At 39.4% G+C, this 16,429-nt stretch overlaps 1 protein-coding gene across 4 annotated transcripts in view; it reads right to left on the reverse strand.

The window, feature by feature from the left end:
* Positions 1-16,429, reverse strand: part of SPATS2L (spermatogenesis associated serine rich 2 like) — a 90,702-nt gene that overhangs the window by 34,498 nt on the left and 39,775 nt on the right. For all 4 annotated transcript variants that reach the window (XM_052676397.1, XM_052676400.1, XM_052676398.1 and 1 more), the window contains one exon: positions 2,475-2,536. In XM_052676397.1, coding sequence (XP_052532357.1) covers positions 2,475-2,513 — 39 coding nt within the window. In that variant the 5' untranslated portion in view covers positions 2,514-2,536. The remainder of the gene's footprint in view (positions 1-2,474; positions 2,537-16,429) is intronic.

Here is a 16,429-nt window from a genome sequence, read left to right on the forward strand (position 1 = left end):
ATTCCATTATCTACCTGCTTTGAGATGTGTGTGCTCATAAACGTTCAGTCTTAAGATACAATCAAGAAATACCAGACTTTGCACAGCAAATATTACATGGTGCACAAAAATCCTGCTGCAGTTCTGCATTCTAAAACTAGCAAAAGACAAACAGGCAATTTATAAGATCCCACATTTGTATAACTGACTAAATTAACGAAAGGAATTAAGCTAGATAGTAAATAAGCATAACTTGATAATTGATTTACTGAGTGGCAGTTTAAGTTTTACAGTAATTTACTCTGGCACTAGAGAACGAGTGCAAAAATCCATCATGCTACTCAATACTTAAATCCTGTCTATTATTAAAGACTAAGGAATATTCTCTTCACCAAAGTACACGTTGACATGCAAATCCTCAGCCACAATAATTCACTCAGCAGCTCACAACAAATACAAATAGAAAAGGACTCAAAAACCCGCAGGTGGCAGTGCAGCAGGTCAGGGACTGCTTCCTGTCAAGGAACATAAAAGCAAAAAGGTTCTACAATCTTTTGAAAGCAAAGTGAATAATTAGGAAAAGATGGACACAACAATACGGACTATTCCCACCTGAACTACTTATAAATCATCATTTGCTATTCTGTTTCCTTGGCAACTTCTTTCCTGTGGCAGGTAACAACAGTGTGTAACTTCTCTCCTGGGAAACATGATTAATCTGAAGCTTGAGGAAACCTTGTTTCAGGATCAATAACAGTCACAGTTCTCGAGGTCTTTATTAACTAAATGCAGTGTCTAAGCCATTAAGTCATGATCAATTCTGAGAAATATGTTCCCCGACTGAGGAATTCCTTGTTTTATTCTGAACTTGGAGTGAAATAGTAAATTAATTAAAATCCAATTACTGACCTCTAGAGTTCAGGGCTATGTCTTTGAGAGGCTGTGGTGTGTTACATGTTATCTTAATTCTCTATCACTTACTGAGACTTCTCTAGTCCAGAAAGCCACATTTACAATATTTTGCAGGTCTTCCTCATTACTTTCCCTACTACTGGTCTACTGAATTGCGAAACTACAGTTTTGAATTGCAAAACCGAAGTTCGGGAAGTCTTTTATCTGCTGAACAATATTGTCTCACAGTTGGGAAAAGGTTTAATAGAAGAAACTATGCTTTTTTTTTTCTTGTCTTTTCCATTGACAGGCCTACAGAGAACATTTCACATGCCTGACACGCAGCAGGATGCATGCAGGTCTTATGATACAGTGGAAGATGACTACATTTCTCACTTTCACACTGCCTTCAATTTTCTGTTTTCCTTTCAAGTAGGGTACTTTGTAAAACACACTTGATCCTTTCTTCTTGTGGAATTCCATGATGTGAACACACCCAATCAATTTTATATCGATATCTGAATAAATTTGGGCTTACTAACAGAATTAAGTTCTGGCCCTTCACATACATCACACTATCTTAGAATCTGTCACTGAGAGCCAGATCATGCTTAATAAAGCAATTCAAGGAGTCTATTAGCTTTTTTCTGAGCTTCCTAAATGTAAAGGTCCACATCTATTCAAACATGAGACAAAACAAAATCTGATTTTATAAATATCCCAAAACCTTAGCTTCTTTTAAAATACAACATTGTGTTGTACTCCTACACTCTCCCTACTTCCTTCTTCTCCTGTTCTTGACAAATTCCCTTGTTTCCCATCTGCATTGGTGAGGAATATCACTGAGGCAGATTAACTCTATACAAGCTGCCTGCTGGGAGTTAAAAAAAGATTCCTTGACCTATCTGTAAACTAAATAGCACAGGAGAAAAACTATTCTAGAAACCCAAGGCGCTTTTTAGATGGTTATGCTACTTATCTATGGTGGCTACAGCAACAGTGGGGTTCATGTGAGAATACATGCCCTGCACTGCAGCACTTCACATACAAGTGGCCTGCAAAACTGCAGTCCTAACTGCTTTAGGACTAACTCCTTAATGCTTCTGAAAGGTCAAGCAAGGCTCTAGCAGTAGCCATGTTAGGAGAGGATATACCCATACACAAAGAATGCAGTTAGAAGCAGAGTTACTCAGGTAGGAAAGAAATTCTCCTCTTTTCAGGCTCTGTAATTTGAGGAATTGCCTCTGAGTATTACAAGTACAACATTCTTGGTTGGAAAACATTATTTCATAAGGCTGTGTTTCTTCAATTTTGTACCACAGCAACCAGCACAAAATGCCACTCTCCACAGTATCAGCATGTAAAAGGACCACAAGAGAATAAAAAATATGTACCTGACAAAACATTGTCTCCTTACAGAAAAGCAAAATGTGTTTCTCATTAGCCAAAATTAATATTCTAATCCTAGCAATATCTGTCTGTGTACTTAACTTCACGCACAGAGTTAATTTTAAATTAACCATGTGAACAGACCTTGAAGGAGCAGGGATGAAATGTGTATGCAACACCATTTTGGTTTGCACTGTACTGATACTTGTGCCTACCTTCTCCTTGATATTTACTGGAGAACTGATTTCTGCCATCTCTCCTCTTAAGAGAATGCTGTCTGTGAAAAGAAGAAAAAAGCAAATAAGATGATGTTTAATCCCAACCTGCCAAAGGTACACACATGTAAATTGTATTTAAGAATTGGAGAACCTTGAGAAAACTTACCTTTCCTGCTCAATCTTGTAAAAACAATCAAAAAACAACAAACAAAAAATAACATAGAACAACAAACCCCAAACAAGTTCAAATCTCATACTTTCTCCAGATTAGTTCTACGCATTCTAAAAATGCTTCACAAGTATGAATCAGGATGGGAGGTGTATCATACTTCTCCCATCCATGTTTATTGGAACCCATTCGTTATTACTTGACACCTTTGAGGTTCAAGGAAGAGGAATACCTTAGATGACTTCAACATCTGTTCTCCCATTCACCAGAAATCCTACTTTTGCCAGAAAACTTTTCTGAAGATCCCATCTTAAAAAGCTAAAAGTGCCATAAGGCAGAAAAGTACTGCATAGTTGATTTTTTTTTTTTCAAAACTAAATTAAAGGATTTAACCACGTGCTTCCTTATTAAAGCTAAAAAGGTCTGAATGGTTAAATCCCCAAGTCTGTTCTGAAAATTCAGGCACATAATGGAATTTGCATGTGATTAAGAAACCCTGCGATATCCTATTTCCAGTTACTCAGCCACATAACTGAGAGATATTACACCACATGATGAAGAATTAACAGAGAAAGGAGTCCACTTGCCTAACCCCGTTTCCATCAAAACCAATTACTTTAGATTTCAATAAGAAACAAAACTTGAATCTTCACATTTTTAAATGAAGTCACACATGAAGAATCACAGAGAAGATTAAGCCAAATGATACAAAGGAGGCTTAGTTGCTAAGCTCAATTCCTTTGCACACAGATAAGAAAATACTGTCATACATAAATGACAGAGAATGAAATCTTAATTCTTTTCAACTTTTTAAGCTGAAACACTTCTTCCTTTTTACCACTGAAGTCCTCTGCTGCTATGTAGACTGATAAGACTTCCCACAATTAATCTAGATCTCTTAAAGCACTTTAAAAAAAACCAACACCTCCTCTAAGTCCAGCTTTGGAACACAGCACTCTGGGGGTGTTCAAACTCCAAATGTTTCTATTACAGAACTTTATAACATGACATAAGTATTTTCACTTATTTTTCTATGCACATGTTTTCTAATTAAAATTACGAGGCTCAAGGAATCACATTTTCAAACACAGCAAGACTTCATGGTAAGCAGGAAAGGGAAAGCATTTTTGAGTTTCAGTCTGATGGAGAGTAGACATCACAAAAAGGGTGCCAGAAGAAAACAAAGGAACAAAAAAGAAGCCTTTATTAAAGTGCTATTGAAAAAACCCTGAAATTAAGGTTCCTTCTGCCCTCTGTGTCATGAACACATCTTACCTGTCTATATAAAGCACATACCTTTCATCTCAATGAAAGGTATGATGAAAGGTGGCTCAACGAGCTTACAAAAAAACGGCCCAGGTCTCACTACATATCTGGTAAGATTTCTTCCTGGCAACTGGGTCACTAATGCCTTAACACACTGAATAAAGCATTTCAGATTAGAAGACCCCCCACACTTCACTGTTGTTTTGTTGTTTTTGTTTTTAAAATCAAGAATCAAAGAGCTCAAATTAGTTTCTTTGTCAAGACCATCCAATGACAGCAGAATCACAAAATGTCAGGAGAAAGCAGGCAGGAAGACTATGTAGAACATGACCTTGGGATAACTTCATTTCCAATATTTAACATGTTAACTTAATGCAGTCTATTGTACCTATAACTTTTTGGGCTGGAGCACCTCTCCTGCGAGGAAAAGTTGAGGGAACTGGGCTTGTTTAGCTTGGAGAAGAGCAGCTCTGGGGAATCCTCACTGTGGCCTTCCAGTACTTGAAGAGAGCATATAAACAGGAGGGAGGAACGACTGCTCATGAGGGTAGATAGTGACAGGACAAGGGAGAATGGCTTTAAACTGAGACAGGGGAGGTTTAGGTTAGATATTAGTAAACTTTTCACATAGATGGTGGAGATACATTGGAACAGGTTGCCCAAGGAGGTTGTGGATGCCCCATCCCTGGAGGCACTCAAGGCCAGGCTGGATTTGGCTTTGGGCAGCCTGGTCTGGTGGTTGGTGACCCTGCCCTGGCAAGGGGGTGAAACTAGATGGTCATTATAGTCCTTTTCAGCCAAGGCCATTCTATGATTTTCCTGCTTCTCTTTTACTTCTGCTGTCAGCTGTTTCTTAAGCCAGGTGGGCAAGGCAAAGAGCATGAGAAATAGGCCACCAAATTTCAGATTGAAAAACCTAGCTCTAAAATCACTCTAACTCTTCATTATCCCTCATAGCTTTTCAGAAAACCATACTTTCTGTTTATCAACATCAAGCTCTGTTTTGCACTGGTATTATTTGCTGATAATATGTTAATGAATAGTTATTTTACTTGCTCACCCTCATACCTATTATCTATCAGCTCCAGCAATACTACAGACAAATGAATGGAAGCCTGTTCTCTTGCGTGCACTCAAACCAACACATACATTATGAGAACAATAATTAAAAAAAACACAGTATCAAGAGAAACAACAGATAAAAATAGGAAAACTTGGGATGAACGGATGTATCACAAAAAAAGAACAAACCAAATAAAACAAGGTTAATATCTAACAAATCCCTCTGATCCTAAGAACTATATTATATAAAACAAACACATAATGGGAAAATATCCATCACCTTAAATCTTCATGTTCTACTTTTCCAGCATACTGTACCAATTTTGAACCAAAACTGTACGTTGCAAAACTGTATCATGTATGAAGCAAATTAATTAGTGATATTACTTAGTGAAAAACCCAAACCTGTCAGTTCATGTTAGTTTGAAGGCAGAGCTAAATTATGCATCCAATTTAAATTAAATGTGCTGATTAAACCATGCAAGAGCAACACTTAGCCAAATTTAATCTTTGTAGCAATGCTCTGACCCACTTTAAAACAAGTCACACAACACCTTGCCAGAGTTGACTTGCCTCTCCTTTGCTGCGTGCTCCAGGTATTACTAGTTGTAGCTTTCCACTGACAAATGTGATGTTGGTTCAGCTGGCTTACAATTGCAAGCTGTATCAGAACTGGGCAAGCCACGCAAAACATACCCTCAAAAAAGAGGTATGTTTCTTTCCCTCTTCTTGCCACCACTCATCCTCCACAAGATTGTGAACCAAGAAGGCATCAGCTTTTTGCAAATGGAGTCATTGCTCTACAGTTCAAACTTTTCATTAATATGCATATTATGACTGTCAAGATGAAGATGCTAAAATTGAGCTGGAGCTACTTTTCATTCACCCTCTACAAGGGCAGATATTGAAATAACCTGCATCAAACACTTGCTCCTTTATATAACTCACAGTCCAGCACTACAAGTTACATAAAATTCAAACTAATGCATTGAAATCTCAGTATAGCATTGATTTTTTAAAAGTATCTTCTACCACTGTATTTAATAGCTAATTGGTTTTCTCATTGCAGCAAATCAGTTTATTGAATTGACTTCTCCCCCCAATTTTTTTAATCCCACATTGAAAAATTGCTGCATTACTAAATCCTATGAGGAAAGATTATAGTGCATGAATAATTTCATGCACAAAAATGGTCCCAATTAATTTTTAAAGCTTTTGCTGGAGGCTTGGATCTAAATTTGAACAGCTCCATTCTGATCTGCAATACTTTAGAGGAGGTTCTTCGTGCCTGAGCTATGCAACATCAGAATATGGCCCACAATTGCATTCTAAAGCTAGTGCAGTGCTGTGCATGTCAACAGGTGCACAAAAACATGGCTGCAGAAGTCTTTGCAGAAGATTTTCTGTTGTGCCTTAATTTGTCAGTTAGCACAAGCATTGAACATATTATGTATAAAACATACTGTATCAAGGGTTTTCAAATGCTTTGTCTTGTGCTGTATCTCTTGCATGTATTTGTGTTCTTGAAAAGTTAATGTACATCACAACAAGGCTTTTGTGAGGAAGGAATGACGAAAGAAACAGGATTCTGTAGTGTATTTAAACAGGTTGTTAATTTCTGACTGCAATTTCCAGATGTTTTCCCAGAATAGGAGAGAACTCTCAGTTACTCGTTACATCCTGAACTCAAATACTGATGGAAGTACATTATTTTATATCTATTACATACTTGCAGAGGAGACGGCATACCTTGCCTTGTAAACTGAAGCATTTCAATATAAGAAGAGAAAAATACAGTAGTGGCGTTTTAAGGGAGTGCTGCAGAGAAGACTAGATTAAGTCTGCCAGAGCTTATTTCTCTGCTCTACCAAATTAAGCAATTCATATTGCTCCTCACAGGTTTAAGCTAGGTTAAACTGAACTGCAGCTAGCTGAAGTGCTGGCACATGCTCTGTCCTCCTGACATTACTGCAAGCAACAACCCCAGGGCAAGCAGTCAGGTACGGCCTTTAACCACTGCAGCACATGCTTGAGCTCACCTGTCACAGCCTGCTGGGTACACGGCTGCTTGCCCAGCCTCTATAGCCATTCCTTTTCTGCCCTCAAGCAGCTCCGAAGTCCCACTGTTGCTGTATTCAGCCTCCAAAGAACACCTGCCATCTTTCAGCCAGTACTGCCTCCTGGGATTTGTCACTCACAAAGCCAGGAAGGCCTTGGGGCAAAGCTGCCAGACTCCTTTCATGAAACATCCTGCATAGGTGGGGTTGCCTGCAATTCAGGCATCATAGAATTGGGAAACAAGACAAGTGCCCTGTCCTGCTGCACAATTCCACTATTATCATCTGCTGCATTTAAACTTCAGATTTACAAACAGCATCAGAAAAAGCAAAAATATACTTTTCTCTCCTTCAACAAAGCCAAATAAAAGGAATAAGACTACAAATACATAGAAGGAAAGGGAAAATGAGCTTATGAAAGTGTCAGTGTTGCCAGATAGATAAAATCTGTAAAAACAACCTGGCAGTGAGCTCTACAGAACAGAGGAGTGTGACAGCTGTTCACTGCTTCCAACACTGAAGACGTAACTTATCTTCCGCAATAAGGAAGAGAAATCTCCCCATAAAATATCACAGAATAAGCTAGTTTGAGGTTTTCCCATGTCTACATTTACAGAAAAGCAAAGTCTCCTACACCACCAAAATGATATATGTCCTCATCTGCCCGCCACAAGTCTTTCCTATATTAGTGCTACCCCCACACAACAGTAATCCCAGGTCTCAAGGACCTGACTCTTCTCTACATTTAAATCTCTACCTACTTTTGCATCCATCTGCTGCATCTTGTGCAAACCCAATCCTTCTCTTCATTATGCTGATTTCCTACAAACATCCCATTTCTAAACAGTACCCCAAAAAAGCCTCTATCAGTTTTCTTTCTGTACTGTCTTCCTCTCCTTTTCACTAGTCAGGCAACTCCACAACTACATACCCTTTGGGGTACATCAAGCAGGAGACAGCCTTACTGCTGTTAACTTATCAGCCCTACCAAACATGACTACACACAATCATTGAGAAAGTTTTCACATTAACACAGAAACTGGAATTTATAAACATTTTTAAGAGACAAAATTGTGAAGTCTATCAATGCTAGAATGTAGATTTTTTATTATTATTAACTACTCATTTCCAAGTAGTTTGGTTAAAACCTTCCAGATCCAAAAGGCTGACATATAAAGCACAGTGCAATCAGAATTTTAGAACCAACTTCAAAAAAGATGTAATTGCAATTGTATCTAATGAGATTGTGGCAGCCTGCAGTACGCTTTCATCTTCTGCTCTCCTACTTCCTCTACAAAATTAGATCTCATTTTTAAGTGGGATCCCTATCTATCCCATATGTGCTATATTACACTGGCTTGTCTGCAGACTTCCCCATGCCCTTGGTAAAGACAAAATCAACGCAGTCAGACACACATAGCCTTCATTCTTCATTTGACTTTGTCTGACTTTATTACATAGGTGCTATTCAAGAATGGCAGATGAGTGCTGGGATAAGCACGTTTTTCAAATGCATTTTTAAATTTAAGAAAGACTAGCAAAAGTGAGAGAAAGTAAAATGCCGGAGTTCAAGTATTCCAGAAAGCAATTACTGTTGGGTTTTTTTTCTTTTTTAATTTGGTTTAAATAGTAGAAGATAAAAAAAAACTCTCTTACCACATCAAAGGTCAAACATTAATGCACTCACAACTGTCAGTAACAAAACCTTAGTGTCCTTAGTTGTGCCAAAAGCTATGCCACTGTTGTGTCAAAACTACAGAAAACATGACTGAGATTTCAGTACTTGCTTCTACTAGCTTGAAACCAGCAACAGATATGATTTTCTATTTTCTATAGTCTAGTTTCTAAAGATAAAATGAATCGTTAAAAAATAAATATATCAAGAGCATCTAGAACATATTAACAAGCAAGCCCTGGCAGCTTTTAGCTTTCTGTGCTACTCAAAGTGAAGATACTTACAAAAAAGAACAAAGTATAATTAACACAGCTGATATTTTTCCAGTACTGTTTTCAGCCTTTCTAAAGGCTGCACTCAGAAACAGACTACGCATTCATTTTGCATTTCTTGTTTTACAGGAGTTTAGTTTAGCTACTTCAGGCTGCTTACGTGTTTGAGTAAATTTGTTTTCTGAGGACTTCAGTATCCTGTCCTTAGATACATAAGTGCAGAGGTCGTGCTCACCTCAATGCAGCAGCTTTCCCTTCTGCTCAGCTAAGGCAGCCTGATTGCCTGACAGTACCACACTGCCTGAAATCCACTGGCTTCAGAGTTGTAAACAGGATGCAGGAAATAAGACGTCTCACTGATTCCACATGTAAGTCTGGATTCCAAGAGAAAACAGGTTTGTGCTCCCCCACTGTTTATCGCCACTTCCCTGAGGATTTCTGAGATGACTGACATGACAGTCTGAGAAACGACCAGATGTCTCAAAGATACAACAGCCATATAAACTGTTTGCTTGGAAATAGGTAGCAAGATATTAAAGTTTATAAAGTATGCAAAGGTGTATCAGGAACTCAATTACATCATTTAACACCATAAAAATCCATGGTCCTGTCTGCTGTAATGAGGAACAACACAGAGGTGAGAGTGGTACTGGAAAGGTATGATTTCATGGGTGAACTATTTCACAGAATCACAGAATTGTAGGGGTTGGAAGGGACCTCCAGAGATCATCGAGTCCAACCCCCCTGCCAAAGCAGGTTCTCTACACCAGGATGGACATGGAACCAGTTGTGAGATTGCAACATGAGAATGGTGGTCAATGGCTCAGTGTCTGAATGGATATCAGTGACAAGCAGCGTTTCTCAAGGTTCAGCTCTGGAAGCTGTGCTCTTTAGTATCTTCATCAATGACACAGATAATGGGATAGAGAGTGCACCCCCAGCAAGTTTGCAGATGACACCAAACTGTGTGGTACTGCTGACACACCACAAGGATGAGATGTCATTTAGGGAGACCTAGACAGTCTCCAGTTATAAATAGGCCCAGGTAAATCTCATGAGAGAAAGGTCAAGCCACCTGAGTCATGACAATCCCCACTATCAATACAAGTCTTGCCAAGAAGGACCTGGGGGTACTGATGGATGGCAAGCTGAATATGAGCCAGCAACGTGCCTCCACAGCCCAGTAAGTCAGCCATATCCTGACATATCCCATGGGATGGGACAAAAGAAGCATGGTCAGCAGGTCGAGGAAAGTGATCCTGCTCCTCTACTTTGCGCTGGTGAGACCTCACCTGGAGTACTGCATTCAGATTTGTAGTCCTCAGAACAGGAGAGATGAGGACCCATTGCAGCATGTCCAGAGAAAGGCCAGAAAAATGATCCACAGGATGGAACAGCTTCCCTACAAGGACAGCTGAGAGAACTGGGGCTGTTCTGCCTGAAGAACAGAAGGCTCTGGGAAGACCTTAGAGCAGCCTTTCAGGATCTAAAGGGAGACTGTAAGAACAACGGGGACAGATTCTTCAGCATAGTCTGTTAGGACAGGGTGAGGGAAAATGGTTTCAAACTAAAAGAGGGGAGATTTAGATTGGATACAAAGAAGGTGGTTTTTTTTTTGTTTTTGTTTTTTTTTTTTTTAAATAAGGCTGGTGAGACACTGGAGTAGGTTGCCCAGAGACAAGATGGAAGCTCCACCCTTGAAGACATTCAAGGTCAGGCTGGATGGGGCTCAGAGCAACCTGATCTAGCTGTGAATGTCCCTGTTCAGTGCAGGGGAGTTGAATTAGACAACCTTTAAGGGGTCATTCCAACTCAAAAGTTTCTATCATTCTATGATTCCTTCATGCCTAGGTTGCCTTTCTTAGAACTATCTCCCATCCTTCCCAGATTTGCTCCAAAGGCAGGAATGGTTCTAAGTAGATATCAAAGCAACTGTTCAACTGTTGAATTGCTGTTCAACAAAGCAACCGATCCAACTGTTGTCACAACAGAATGGTTAAAGATTAGCAAGTCCTGTGACCTACTACACTGATCTTACTGGACAGGCTTTGAATGCTGTGCCCATCCTACCACAGAATGGCTCAAATTGGAGGGAACCTTAAAGAACCATCTAGTTCCAGCTCCCCTGCCCTGGGTAGGGTTGACCCATCCATCCGAGCCTTGAATGCCTCCAGCAATAGGGCATCCTCAGACTCTCTGGGCAACCTGCCTCAGTGCCCTACCACTCATTCAGTAAAAAATTCTTCCTAATATCTAACCTAAATCTCCCCTCCTTTAATTTAAAGCCATTCCCCCTTGTCCTATCATTATCAGACAGTGTAAAAAGTTGGTCCCCCTCCCGCCTGTAAGCTCCCTTCAAGTACAGGAAGGTTGCTATGAGATACTGTGCTCTCCCTGGACCTTCTGTGTTCCAAGCTAAACAAGCCCATCAGTGCTATCCAAGCTGAGCTCTCCCTTCACACAAGTTTCAGTGTGACTTCCCCAAAATATCAGTGTCACTGCACTAGCTGCAACTAATGCATCGTGGCTGATACCACGTGATTATTAAAATTAGAGCTGCCATCCCAGAAAACGTGGATGTTAGAATCTGCTAACTTTGTAAAATGTATCTTGAGCTGAAAAATATCTAGACCAGCTGCTTATATTTAGGTTATTAAAACCATCTTGCATCTGCCCAGAGATTATTTTTCTCTGAACAAAAAAACAAACAAACAAACAAAAAAACTTAAGAAACTGTGGTAACTTTAGGATCAGTCTTTAAACATCAAATATTTTGTTTGGGTGTAAATACAGTGCAGACAACACTATACCACTGCGAAATCCATCAAAGAGGTTCTTACAGCCTCTGGCTCATGAGAGCAGAAAATTCAAGAGAACTGCTGAATTCAGACAGCTGTAAAATAGATGTCTGCAATTGTGATAACAGGAAAAGAAAGGTAAGTGATAACATTTTACTCATCTTCTCTTGTACTTGTGAGTAATTCATTCAAGAAGAAATTTAGTCTAATTTTTGGAGTCTATGGTTACTATGCTCTAGAATACCAACGAATAGAAGATATTTTTCTTTTTACTGATACTTCAAGCTCAATTCTAAATTTATCTCTTCCATGCATTGCAAAATGTTGGCCTCTGTTCTTATCATTTTTGTAATGAAACAAATAAAAGCTCTGCCCTTTGAGATAGCTGAATCAAAACACAGACAAAAGGTCAGCTCTACATTAGATACAGCAAATTACAGCGATGGAGAATCAGGCTACAGAAGAGGACACATGAAATTCCTGTACATAGCAAAGTATCCATGCTGCAACAGATGTGTACCAGTACAAAGTTGATATTCTCTAACTGCTGAGAGATAGGAGAGACAGGAACATATGTATTCCTAGAAAAGGTAATTAGAAAAAATAAATCTGCTAGAATCATCATAGCATCATCAGTTGACACTAGCCTTTCCTATCTAGCTACCCTCTAAGCGGAATAGAACTGTTTTTTCTTCTACTGGCACATACATGTATTTCATAGCTACACATATACATTTTTACACCTACAGTCATCTCCTGTACCAAACACAGGAGCAAACAACTACTCACATTCACGAGATATGAACACTGCTCTTTCCTGATGGACACATGCCTTTCATTCATCCAAAGATGTTTGATTTGTTACCTCACATTTTATATCTGTGTGTTAAAAAGTACACAACAAATAATCTGCCTGATTTTTTTGTGGCCTGTTACAACCTCTCACCCAGACCAGAGGATGGCAGCCAACTACTCTGGGAGCGGTAACTAGCTCTTGATCCACATCTCTTTGCACGCTGGGTGAATATAACAAGTCCGTAGACCTACAAAGTTCTCATCACATTCACTTTCCCTACTCTGTCACTTGATAAACTTGAATTCAATTGCTTTCAAATTAAATCTAGTAGTTCTAATGCTATCAATAATAATAATAAAAAAAGATTATGTTGCACTGCTGGCAAAAACAGAGATGAAGACACACAGCTGATCTCCCACTCCTTACTCTAGTTCAGACAAAACAGCGAGGAAGAAGGAATGTTTAAGCTCATAAAATATTCTGCTACAGAAAAATTAAACAAGTCTTTGTTAAATGGCAGACACCAAAGGTTTAGTTCATTTTGACTGTTCTTCTAAGAAAAGTCATGTTAGTTCAGTAGTGTGTGGAAACCATGAATACAATATAATGCTTCTAATTAATTTCACTTTAAAGTATGATTAATTCATCAAGTAAAATAACAGGCACAATTAATTAACAAATAAGTAGCATTCTAAACTCCTGGAAACATCAAAAAACACATTCAACACTGTTGAAGAAAAAACTGGGAATTCATATTTTAAAAAACATTGATTTCTGGAATGGAGTCTTATTACACGATACCACATCCTCTGTGGAAAGATATTTACATAATATGAAAGCCGTGTTCAGCTTTGTATCTTGTGAACTGCCAAGCAACTTTGGCACAAACTTCTTCCACCTTGCAGGCCTTTCACTAAAGCTGCATGACTGTATGCCATTTGAAGCAGAGTGCCAGGAATCTGAAGCCCAGAGTTTTCTCCTTTGACTCTCGGCAGTACACACACCATCACATATTTTACTGGTTTGCTTTAGTGTCCTAGCTGAGGGATGCAATCTGATTTGACCTGAACCATCTTCAGGTTTACACTGACTACCAAGGATGTGTGGTGGTGGAATGAAGTTGTAGTGCGAAACTGAGGTGACAGAGCTTCCATTAGCCTTCTTTTCTGACACCACTCTGTTACCTAAGAAAACACTGACCAGTAGGTTACAATAAACTACAAACAAAAAATAAATACTAAGAATGTTGGAAAACAGTAAGCTGGGACATCACCCACCAAATTTTTGTTTCAAAGCAGGAAATCACCAATTCATTGAAATTGGAACTTCTGAAAGAATGATTCTTGTTCTGTAAGTACTTCAGATAAACTTTTATTTAAGCAAAGGGAAACAGCTCAAATGGAAGAGACTGTGACAACTCATCCAGCAATCCAGTGATAGAAGAATGCTACCTGCCTACAGGTATAGAAGATCTAGTGCCTGTTCCAAATCAGCCTGCAGCAACACTAGAAATGTGCTTTGCGCTAAAACTCCTTGATCATATGTTAAGAGGGGAAAAGGAATTACTTTCCATATTTTTCATCTTCTTCTCAAACCTACCTATTGGTTTCCTAGCACCAGTCAAGAGCCAGCAAAGGCATTTCCCCACTCCAGGGCTTCAAAGGAAAGAATGCCAGCATCACTCATCGGTAGCACAACTGCCATGACTGCTCAGGAGGATGCAATGACTTGCTTGGCTCCTACAGCTCCACGCTGCAGGTACTGTACCAAGGGACTCCATTCCTCCTTGTCCCACAACAGTAGTGAATTTATCGCACCACTATGGTGTTTTAACACTGCTGAGGGCCTAAAGCCTGTGTTCTTCTGGCTGGCATCCTAGAGGAGCATCTGAAAAGCAACTCTCTGGTCCAGCAGAAACTGAACACATGTAAAATTCGTGGGCTTATTACATGCATCTCACTAGCATAGACAAGCCTAGTTTTATCTGGATTCAACTTACACGGCCAGTAAAACGTTCCTCTCCAAAATGCACGGTAGAGGGGTGGGGGGAATCTGGGAAGACAATTTCAGATTGAGAAAACTCACTTTCCACAGCAATACTAGCCAAAATAAACGTTACGGTCTTGCTCTTCCTCAAATGCCTGAATAAATCTTGCCAAATACACTGATGAAGTGAAGTTGTAAAATATGATCTGCTTGAACTCTACATTGACATAAACCTCCTGCAATCCCTCTCCTCCCAAAAGGATCATTTTAGTCCTTGCAAACTGCATATTATCTAAGTCATTCTTGCCAGGTACTTGAATCATAGGAAGTTGTTTATGTCAGCTCATATTTCAGCTCAGAATGACTTTCCAAGAGACAGTGTTAGCTACTTTGCATCTGTGGTTGCCCAAATGTGAACTGCTAGAATGATAACACTGGAGTATCGTAACACCAGAGTATCTAATGTAGTAGCGTACCTTTCCTCAGTCACAAACCTTTGTCTAAACAGTACAAACAGAGGAACAAATGTGAATGCTAAGAAGCTTCCAGACCTACACTAACCTATGTAGTGTGATCATTAGAGTAAAGTGCTGTCAACTTCAAATAGATCCTAAGTTCAAAGGAAGTCCCAGAGGTACTCACCTTTCAGCTTTCTTTCTACTGAGAATTCTAAGTTCATGCTCTTTCCTCTCTCCAGTTCAGATGTCTCTGAAGAGCCAGTTCACCATTACTAAACGTGCAGGGCTGATGCTCAAACACATGTTGGAGCAACTCCTTTAAATTCAAGGATTTATGTAGACTTCAGTCCACTGCTTGCACAGCAAATGCAGGACACCACAGCAGAGCTCATGCTCAGAGAAAGATTCTCTGGGCAGAGTGCTTTGGATACAGTTGCTGGAGCTGTACTGGCTGAGCATGCAAGGAAGCACAATGACAGCCAGCAAGTTTACAGTGAGGTCTGGGAAAGAATGAACTCTAGAAGAGCACTGAAAGTACTCCCTAATGTTTCAATGAATTCAGATAAAGCCAGATACTCAAAGGGAGGCAAGAAAGCCCTAAAGAAATCTAATGCAGTTAGGTGTTGGGTGACTAAAGAATGTTTGAAGCGTATGTAAACTTTTGGAATTATGCATGTGCTTGAAGGTAAGTACTTACTTAAGTGTGTCAAAGCTATCTGAATCTTGCAAGACTGAATCCTAAAATTAAATGCAGCCTTTCATTTTTGTACCATACAGGCCCTCTGAAGACAACGCAAGTTCTCTCTTAAACACTGTTTTAAATTAAATTGTGCACACAGAGATTCATGCAGGTAAGAAACACTAAAAAAAAAATCCTTATAAAATCTTCTCTACTACAGTGACTTGATGCACACATGAAATCAGATGCAGACCCAGCAGTGTTCCCCTGTTTACAGTACCCACAGTCACACCCTATACTGGCAGCAATACCACCGGTATTTGGCTGCTCCTAAACTTACAGACAGCTTGCTTCTCCTCCCTCACTTTCCCACCCTCGTGGAAAGTCTTGATTTCCTATGTTAACGAAAGGTATTCCTGGAAACAGCAACAACAACAGAAGCATTAAATAATCCAACCTATAATTACTTACTGTCTAAACAGGCCCTTCATCTACTTGCTACTGTACAATAAATAAGTGGCTAGTACAGTGTAACGGACCTTGCAGTGTACTTTTTTTTGAAGAAAGAAAAAAGAAACCAGTTATTCTTTCCATTTGAAACCAATGATACTCAGGTATTACTGCTCACAGACATAGCAAAATTAATGTAAAAGTAAAGTCAGTGAATGCAGATAGAATATCAGTAAAAAGAAGCCAAGACACATTAAACAGTCTCCCATGATGATCAGAGACAG

This window comes from Tympanuchus pallidicinctus, unplaced genomic scaffold (assembly GCF_026119805.1).
Source record: "Tympanuchus pallidicinctus isolate F22 unplaced genomic scaffold, pur_lepc_1.0 scaffold15, whole genome shotgun sequence".
NCBI classification, from domain to species: domain Eukaryota; kingdom Metazoa; phylum Chordata; class Aves; order Galliformes; family Phasianidae; genus Tympanuchus; species Tympanuchus pallidicinctus.